Source organism: Schistocerca gregaria, chromosome 6 (genome assembly GCF_023897955.1).
Source record: "Schistocerca gregaria isolate iqSchGreg1 chromosome 6, iqSchGreg1.2, whole genome shotgun sequence".
NCBI classification, from domain to species: Eukaryota; Metazoa; Arthropoda; class Insecta; order Orthoptera; family Acrididae; genus Schistocerca; species Schistocerca gregaria.
The window spans coordinates 333517379-333527081 of record NC_064925.1 but is presented as its reverse complement, the minus strand read 5'-3'; the positions used below and the strand labels follow the sequence as shown (position 1 = coordinate 333527081).

General features: G+C 36.8%; 1 protein-coding gene and 1 long non-coding RNA gene across 8 annotated transcripts in view; one reads left to right on the top strand and one right to left on the bottom strand.

Annotated features, from left to right (window-relative positions):
- The window catches only part of LOC126279138 (blastoderm-specific protein 25D), a 139363-nt gene that overhangs the window by 7042 nt on the left and 122618 nt on the right, over positions 1 to 9703 (bottom strand). For 5 of the 7 annotated variants that reach the window (XM_049979646.1, XM_049979645.1, XM_049979648.1 and 2 more), the window contains exons 18-20: positions 8408 to 8551; positions 729 to 891; positions 219 to 319 (exon numbers count right to left, since the gene is read on the bottom strand). In XM_049979646.1, coding sequence (XP_049835603.1) covers positions 219 to 319; positions 729 to 891; positions 8408 to 8551 — 408 coding nt within the window. The remainder of the gene's footprint in view (positions 1 to 218; positions 320 to 728; positions 892 to 8407; positions 8552 to 9703) is intronic. The other 2 variants (XM_049979647.1, XM_049979644.1) reach the window with 1 other exon arrangement.
- LOC126279140 (uncharacterized) overlaps positions 1 to 9703 on the top strand; it is a 255033-nt gene that overhangs the window by 215254 nt on the left and 30076 nt on the right. The window lies entirely within an intron of this gene.

Genomic DNA, 9703 nt, shown 5'->3' with positions numbered 1-9703 from the left:
AAATAACATAATTAAATTGGGTATTATTTTGTAGGATGACAAATGAAAACATTAGCAAGCCAAAACTGCCTGTTAACTTGTCAAATCTAAAAACTATAGTTTAAAATTCATTTTATTTTCACTTCTTCATTTTCCGTCATGTTATAGTACGAAACATTCTATTCTGAAAAGCCAACTTGATGTTGCTAAAAAGGATAGAATTCAAATTTTCCATTTACCTGATCCTTGCAAACTGAAGTCTGCTGCAACAACCGTTCCTGCGTAGAGTGAAGAAGTGACTGTAGCTCTGCTATCTCTTCCTTATGCTGCTGCCATGTTTCTGTCAGTTGGGGAAAAAAAAACACACACACACATGCTTTTGATAACAAACGGACTACAGGTTAGACACTTTTACATAAACATAGATCATTGATCTTAGAAACGGAAGGCCTATAAAATTGATGGAGCTGATATTTGTGGTCAATATTGACAAGTGGAAGACAGCAGTGCAGTTTCCAATTTGGATGGAATATCTGTGTGTGTGTGTGTGTGTGTGTGTGTGTGTGTGTGTGTGTGTGAGAGAGAGAGAGAGAGAGAGAGAGAGAGAGAGAGAGAGAGAGAGAGAGAGAGAGAGAGAGAGAGAGAGAGAGAGAGATAGAGAGAGAGAAAGAGAGAGAGAGAGGGGGGGGGGGGGCAACATTAATGAATGCATACTGACCTAGGATTTTAACTATTAAAAAAGTACTTACGCTGAAGCATAAGATCTGCATGTTGCTGATACTGCCGTATTTTCTGTTGCAACTCATGGCAGTAATGCTCTTGCTGACGCAGACGTTCACTCAATGCTTGAAGCATACATGCATCCGGCTGAGACCTCCAATTGCTCCTCTTACCTCCTGTCTGATGTACCTGCTACATTAAAACATCAGTTTATTCACTGAATTAATTCTGCAAACAAAATTTCCTGAAATATCTGACAGCTCATTTTTACTGAACAATTCTTCAATAAACAAATACATAAAATTTTAGAATAAAGAACCATATAATTGTCACATCTATGTGACTGTGTCATATTTTATTTTAACTCCTTCATCAAGACACTGTTACTGTTACAGCTCCATATGTCTATTCAATTTTACAGTAGTTGTAGAGATGACATATTTTTACTCTTTAGTGAAATCCATGCTGCAGATTACGTTTGTGAGAAGTTAAAAGTTGTGTGCAGGATCAAAACACAAACCTGTATTTCTGTTGCCATGGGATGGAGAGGGAGGGAGATAGGAGGAGAGGGAAGGAAATGGGAGAGGGAGGGTGGAGATGAAGGAGGTGGAAGGGGAAGGGAGAGGAAAATGGAGACGGAGGGATGGAGGGTCGATGGAAAGAGGGGAGATTAAGTGTTGAAATTGTTAAAAGCAAAATGGAAGAAAAAATAAAGAGAAATTATTATTAGTAGAAGGGCATCTCAGAGTAGCACTTACACTCAAATTTCACAATTATTTTTAATATATTCCAGTCTCCATCTCCCACGATTGTTTTTTGGCCTCAACATCTGACGCTGAAGTCATAATACGTGTCCTAACATCCATCTCCTCCTTCCAGTCACTGTTTTCCACATACACCTTTCCAGGCCCATTCTGAAGAGAATCATCTGATTTCTTATGTAAATTTGATTTTTAATATCCTTCTGTAATGTTACATCTCAAACATTTTGACTGTCTTCTTTTCTAACTTACCCAAGGTTCATGACTCATTTACAAACATGCTGTTTTTCAGACATTCTTAGGAATTTCCTCCTGAAATTAAAGCAAATTGTCATTATTAGAAAACTAATTTTAGCGAGGAATTCCTTCTTTCCCTTTACCATCTTGCTTTTTATATCGTCTTTGCTTCGTCCGTCATGCGCTGTTTTTAGCTTTCAAGGCGGCTGAGTTCCTTCAGTTGATCTATTTAGTTGCCCCCAGTTTTGATTTTAAATTTTATGCTAATCTCATTTCTGCTACTCCTCTTTACTTTCGTCTTTCTTCAGTTTACTCTCAACCTACAGTCTTTCATCATTCATTCAAAGGTCCTATATTTCTTCATCATTGTCACTGAGGGCAGAAATGTCATCAGGTTATCTTATCATTGACATATTTCCACCCTGAATTTTAATTCAATTTCTGAATCTTTTATTTTCTTTCGCTGAACGGACTGAACAATAATGGAGAAAGGCTGCACCCCTGCCTTAGATCTTTCTATCCTGATCTTTCGTTCCTAGTGTTCCATTCCTATTGTTCACTCTAGATTTTTGTTCATGTTGTCTACTACCATCTTTCCTCGTAGCTTACCCCTACTTTTCTCAGATTTTTGAACACCTTGCACTGTACATATGTTAGGTATACAAATGTTACGAACCAATGTTAATTTTTCCGAATGATTCTATTATCAAGAGCAAGATCAAAATTGCCTCTGGGCTTTTACCTTTTCTAATATCTAATTGCTCACCATCTAACACATCATTAATTTTTTTTTTTCATTCTTCTGCTTATTGTACTTATCACCAATAATATATAAAATATGTGCATCAAATCAGTGGTCTTGCCAAATGGGATACACCGGTTCCCGCCAAATCTTTGAAGTCAAGCAACATCGGGCATGACCTGTACTTGGATGAGTGAGCATCTGGGTCCGTCACATGCCTTTGGCAGTTTTCCCTTTACCTTTCTGACAAAAAGGAAGGAGGGATGGTGGCATAAAGTTCCTGATCACCAATCTTTGTGGCAATGTCCTGCATTAAATTCTGAACCACTCCAGTGTCTACTGGAGTGAGGGCATGTGACACTGTTGGCGCTGAGGCGTCCTTCGGATGGGGCGTTAAGGGGACCACACCCTGCCTACTAACCCATGTTAATTTAGACAAGTATTTGACCCATTCCTGAAAAAAAAACTATTTGATAGAGGACCTTTAATATTTTTACTGTATGTTACATGATGCTAATAGAGTCAACTGTACTAAAATCTACTTTATTCATTTTATAGAAATTAAGAAATACTTTTTTAAATTTATTAACAAAAAATATTAAGTAATTAAAACTTCCAGGCTAAAAGGCTGTGGTCCATCTATTGGACCACGGCCTCTTAGCCCGGAAGTTTTAATTACTGAAGACGCTGGCCGTGAAAGCCTACACGCTATGAAAAAATATTAAGTTTCTTCTGCAGAAAATATTTTTTGTGAACATCCTAATGGGGGAATATTATTGAATGTAGTCCTAGAGGTGGCTTTTTATGTTATGCAGAGTCTCTGAAAATTTCATTCATTTATCTATGATAGTTTCTGATATGGGGCATATGTACTGAAAATTTTAGTTTGCAGGAAACTGACTTTAAAGAAAAAACTTTTGAAATTTGTTACTTACAGTTAATTAAAACTGTCCTGCTGCATATTATGGCCCTTCTTTAGCCTCTGGCAGGTCTTCCAGCTTCTTTTTTACCTTCCTGGATGTTTGTCTTACTTTTATTGGCAATTTCAGATGGAGACCAGTTTGCATCGGCTATCCTCATTTTATTGCAATGTTGCAGCCCAGTGATCATATTTTCACAGGATTAATTCCCAGCTTTTTCAGTACCTAACACTTTCCAATATTACCACAATTGAATGTAATAACAGTATCGTGAACTCCAAGTTTCTCTGTATGCATGCCTACAAATAGCTTTAGGAAGGCAGTTTCAAATTATGCTGTTGAAACATTAATTTGGGTTCTGTTTCTGCCCATGCATACATTTCCTTAGAAGGTCAGGATGATCGAAGTCTCGAAAAACAGGTTTAATTGCTGTAATAACAGCAGCAGGAAGAGAACGCTGGTGAGAATAAGATTCTCCAGTTGCCTGAGCACTATTGTATTTGCACTACGAGTTTTCTCCTGATGGACACAATCCGTGACATGGCTTATCATCATCAGCAGAGGACTTATGGAAGAATACGGCCCAAACATCTCTCTTCATTGCCTCCAGATTTTCATTATTTCTCCTAATTGCCTGGCCATAGTATGCCTGCAAGTTTCCAATCACACTAGAACAAAACTAACCGCGTGTTTGAAAGCGTGTTGTTTACAAACAGCAGAAACAAAAGAATACTGACCGTTGAATTCCAAGGATAGCCAAAACACTCGGGAGTAAAAAAAAAAAAGGGTCCCTAACGTGCAATGTAGGGGTTATAAAGATCTAAAATATATGCATAAAAGTGAGTGACAGAAAAGTGGGAGTGGCACATAAACACACGTGGTAGGAAAATGCTCTTTAAATGCTCAAAAACATTCGGCAAAAACCGTTACAGAGTACTTAAATAAAACCTTAATCTATCGAAATATGATGAAAACCGAAACTTGATTTTTTGGTCCTGAACTATGGTGCGGTCCCCTTAAAAGTAAATAAGAAAGCTACAGTCGACAAAAGTGACATTAGCAATTTACTCTACATGTGCCCCATGTCTGCTAGACATTCTGGTTTACTTACATTTACAAGCAATGCTGTACATTTCCTGAAGTGTGTGTTATTACCAACTAATAAAATGTAGGAACTAGCTAGACAGAGAGAAAGAAGGTGGCAAAACATAAAAATGTAAGAGAAAATGATCAAAGCTTAAGTATGCACTAGGCGCAATATCAATCTGCTCATTAAGCACTTTATCAGGCTGATTTTTCTTATGTTTGCACATCTCCAATGCGTCCAGGAGACTGAGGGTGCACCAACTTGGTGCACTGTGGAGAATGTTCACACTATACTCTATGGCATCTAACTTATGTCCACCCTCAGAAAAAATGTAAGTGAATTGTGGACACATTCAGTGTTCACAAATACCCTCTAAATCTCACATCAAAAGACCTTATGTTCTGGCCTACATAGTAATGGTCACATGACCACAATCAATTCTATACACTCCCAACCTTGAAAACTTGCTTTTCTTTCCTATATTATGTTTACTTCTCTATCATAGCATATTATTTACTTAGAATCCACAGCTGAAGTTGGACCTTCTGAAGCACTTATCAATTTGTTGTGATGCTTTACCAAGAAATGAGACATATGTAGCTCTACATTAGCAATATTTTTACTTTCATTACCTAACTGTGACAAAATTCTTCTCTGTCAATTGAGAAAATACATGACAAACTGAATACCTTAAAAAAAACAGCAGTAGCTGGGCAGGTACAATGAAAAAGATATGATGTGCGCTTGTAACAAAATTAAGAAAGAAGAACAGAGAGGAATTTCATTGCAGTCAGCAAATGATAGGTCAGAAGTGTCTAAATGGCATTTCATCGTATAGTCTCACAACAAATTGTGAATATATATGTAATAACATGTACTGTATGGAATGCCATACTATGTATATATGACATATAACTATGTGATATTTCTCCCCCAACTAGTGGTCTTGAGGCATATATAGAGTAAGTTATTACACTGACTTTTTTTTACTACAGATTTCTTATTTAATTTTAACTCTAATAATGTAAGCACCTTTTATGGTTATAACATGACTACTGTCTATGTATTCTAGTTCAATATATTCTTATTTTCTTTTCTTTTTTCTTGGTGGTCTATACATTTTATGTACGCCTTGAGTTGCCACAGTTTGTACATTTTTATATTTTACTAGGGGTTAATCATCTTTACACATTACTGGAGTGTTTTAGCTCCATTTATATAGCTGTTCTGATTTACAGAGTACATACATACTGAACTTTTGACTGATTTTTAGTTGGACACATTTTGTATGTTCATACCAGATATTTTTTGGAACCATAATCTATAGTTTTCGAGTTATATCTGTAGCTTTTATCAATGGATCATACGTGTGACAACAGTGTTGATTACGTCTAGTGACAAATGTTTTCTATTTATTTGCGTGAAACTGTGAACCATTTGGGTGATTGCAATTGTTAAGTGGATCCAGCATGTGCATTCATGTTCTGCTCTACTGTATTTATTAGTGAGATTCAGTTTTTTGTTTTGATTACCAATTGCACAGTGCGATAGTACTTTGTAATATTGCAACTTAGTTACACTTACTTTAAATAAACGTCCCTTTCTCATTACATTTTATTTTTATATATGATATTAAGCACAATTACTTGTGCTTTTATATCTAGTTGCACTAACCCCCACTGGAAAATTCTTTTACACTTAGTAAAAAACAATACACTGTACCATTGATGTATGTAATGACACAATATGTTTAGTATACTGCATCTGCTCAGGTACGGGAATGTTTCCATGTTGCTAAAATTGATTTCTGATTCTGCATTTATGTAGTCTGGATATATTTGTCTGTCAAGCTCTCCCTCTGTATGTACAATTTTAAGCATGGTGATGATCATTATCAATTGAAATTAATAACCTGATTGGTAAATCTTGTGGTCCATGACTAGCATTATATTAAGATAAATATTTCCTGGATTACTGGGAAACTCTACTGTGAAACTGTCACGAAGAGTGACTCCCTAAACACCCTGTGTAGACATATCTCTTGCAAAAATTCCTATAGTTCATGATCAAAATAATATCTCATGCCAACCCTAAACGGGCAGATACATAATTTGACTGATGAGAAAAATAGTTTCAAATCATTTATGGGACACTATTGGCATTTATTTCTACAGTGTGAAAAGAAAACTTGCTGATAGGAGTGAGAAATGGGCCCTTGTGTTCAGCTCTACTCCAACTGTCCATGCAGTGTGAATTCCTCCAAACTCTGTACACAGAAGGGCCTGCAGATTATTACTGATGACTTGCAAAAGCTGGGACACTTACGGCATATTCCGGTCTACTGTGACCTTTTTGCTTCAATTAAAATGTCTGGCACTGTACGTGATGATACACACTTAATTCCTGCTACTTTCTTCAGAGGGTGGCCTTTGGTACCCATTCTGCCCCTGTATCATATCAGCTTTAAACTTCATGTTACAGACATTGAATGAGACAGGCACTGTACTATGCCACATTTACTTACACCCTGAACACTGGCCAGTACACCATGCCAGTTGCCCTAAACCACTTCATTTGAGACCACTGGTAGCTTCCATTATTAAAACGTCAGGGTAGTAATGTTTTATCTGGGGAGCTTATTAACTGCAAGAAATTTTTAAATATAGTTTGCAGATTGCACTCTCTTCTCTTCCTATTTTATCTGGGAAAATTTTTGGGTGAATTACCACATTCCCATTCTAAAAACTATGTAACTGCTAGAAGTACTTCCTGTTGATTCAGTATGAGTACACAATTTGTGATGGAAAAGATTTGATAGACTGGGAGATTGGGAAAATAAACCGACAGACGAAGAGAATATGCATTAGCAAAAATGAGATAACAGTATATCATTACACTGTTGAAGGAACTGTTTAATATAATGCATAAAGGAAAGTTGAAATAGTGACAGTTCCATAAATTAAATTAAAATGTTGTAGTTAGTTGTAATGAAAAGAAACTGCACAAAGGTCCTAGCTGGAGTATGTACCATATACTGACATAGCCAATGAGCATAAAGAACATAACAGAGATAACTGGAGAGAAGAGGCTGTTAAGGGATAGGTGACTTCAAAAGTTATTTGTGGCAATAAGAAATTAGAATGTTCCTATTAAACAATGATGATGAAATCTAGGAAAGAGAACAGAGAAAATGTACAAGAAACTACAAAGAATCAACAATCAGTAAACAGTAATGCCCAGAGTAAATTTTTCACTCTGTAGCAGAGGTTGTGCTGATATGAAACTTCATGGCAGATTAAAACTGTGTGGTGGACTGGGAATCGAACCAGGGACCTCTGCCTTTAGCACGGAAATGTTTGAACGACTGAGCTATTCAAGCACAACTTGTGACCAGCTTTGCTTCTGCCACTATCTCATCTCCACTTTCCAAACTACAGGAGAACTTTTGAGAAGTTTGGAAGGTAGCACACGAGTTGCTGGCGGAAGCAGAACTGTAAGGATGGGTGGTGAGTCAGTCGAGCACTTGCCCACAAAAGGCAAAGGTCCCAGGTTAGAGTCCCAGCTTGGTACACACTTGTAATCTTCCAGGAAGTTTTTATAATGTACAAATCCAATACTCTGAGGATGGTGATCTGGCACAACAGTTAATACTGAAATAACTCTAAAGCCTAGGGAGAAGGTAAATGCTTCACGTTGTTGACATAACAAACATATTTGGAAAAAAAGAAAAAAAAATAATTTAAAGAGTAAATTCGAAGTGCTGTAGAAGGCCAAACTAAAAAATAGCAGAAGATATGCAGAAAGAAACTGATGATGTCCACATGAGTTACAAGAAATTAAAAATGTTCTTATATGGAACAGATTGTTCTTAAGATATTGTTTACAGCTAAAGATGTAGAGGTAGATAGTCACATCATAACTATTGTTTATAAATTAATTAAGCAATTCACAGAACACTAACCTCACTGGATGAAGTATCTCTGTGCTGTTGGGAATACTGATGATCACACTCAACTGCACCTTTTAATTTCTGTGTATGACGAGTGGTTGATTCTGCAGAAGATGAACCGGTTTCTGGTGTTGCACAACCATTTATAGTTGGGATCTGTACACAACATAATTTTGCTCAAGTGAATAATATTTTGACTCCTGATACTGAATTGTAGCTCACAATGGTGAAACAAAATATATAATACATACAATTCACCAGTTTTTGCACTGGTCATTGTGTAATTTTTACTTGGTCTTCAACAGTTTAAATGTTAGAACTAAATACAGAACAAAAATACAGTCTAACAACACAAGTAAAAAAAATCAGGATGCATTAAACTAAAAAGAAAAAAAAATGAAATTAATACAAAGTGTCATAGAAAATGTGATTCCTATGTACCAACAGCAGATGGAGGAAGGTACATCATACTTCACATTCATGGAAATACCAGATTTGGAAACAAGTAATAATATGTCTTTTTTTCACTTATTTCTGTCAGTCCTGCTCCAAATATTTTTATTTCAATAAACTGAAGGTAGGTGTCTTTTCAGATTTTCTTTTCCAGTTTTTTGTTTAACTGGAAGTAGGCATCAGGTTGTATGGTACCTGTAGTGTTTGGGAAGTACGTAACTTTTATTGAAGTAGAGAAAAAGTGCTATAACATCTGAGTTGTTATTTTCCAGGCCTAAACACACAATGAGCCAAAACGTTATAATCACTGCCCACTCTGAGACTTAATGCCACCTAGTGGAATTGGTGGAATGTGATGTGGCAAGGATAGTAATCAGTGAAGCAGAGACAAATGGAAAATCATTATAGTGATGATATGGGCCACAAATGTGGAAATACATTGATGTAAGTGACTTTGGCAAAGGTCAGATTGTTATGACCTGGCACCTGGGGACAAGAATCTCAGAAATGGCCAATGCTGGTTAGCAGCTGATGGGCTGCCGTTGTGAGAATGTATGGGAAGTTGCTGAAGGAAGGTAAACCACGAGACGCTGACAAGGGGTTGAACGTCCAAGCCTCATCATGGAAGGTGGTGGTATGAGGCTTGCCTGCTCTGTAAAGCAGAATAGGCAGATACAATGACAGAGTACAATACTGAATCCAGACACAACTGTTTCAGAGAACTACATTTAATGTACATTTTTCAGCATGGAGGTCCACAGCAGATGATTCCTACATGTTCTCATGCCTGACTCAATGAGTCATCAAATACTATTGCGGTGTGCGGTGTGCATGCAATGATCAAGATTGAATCAT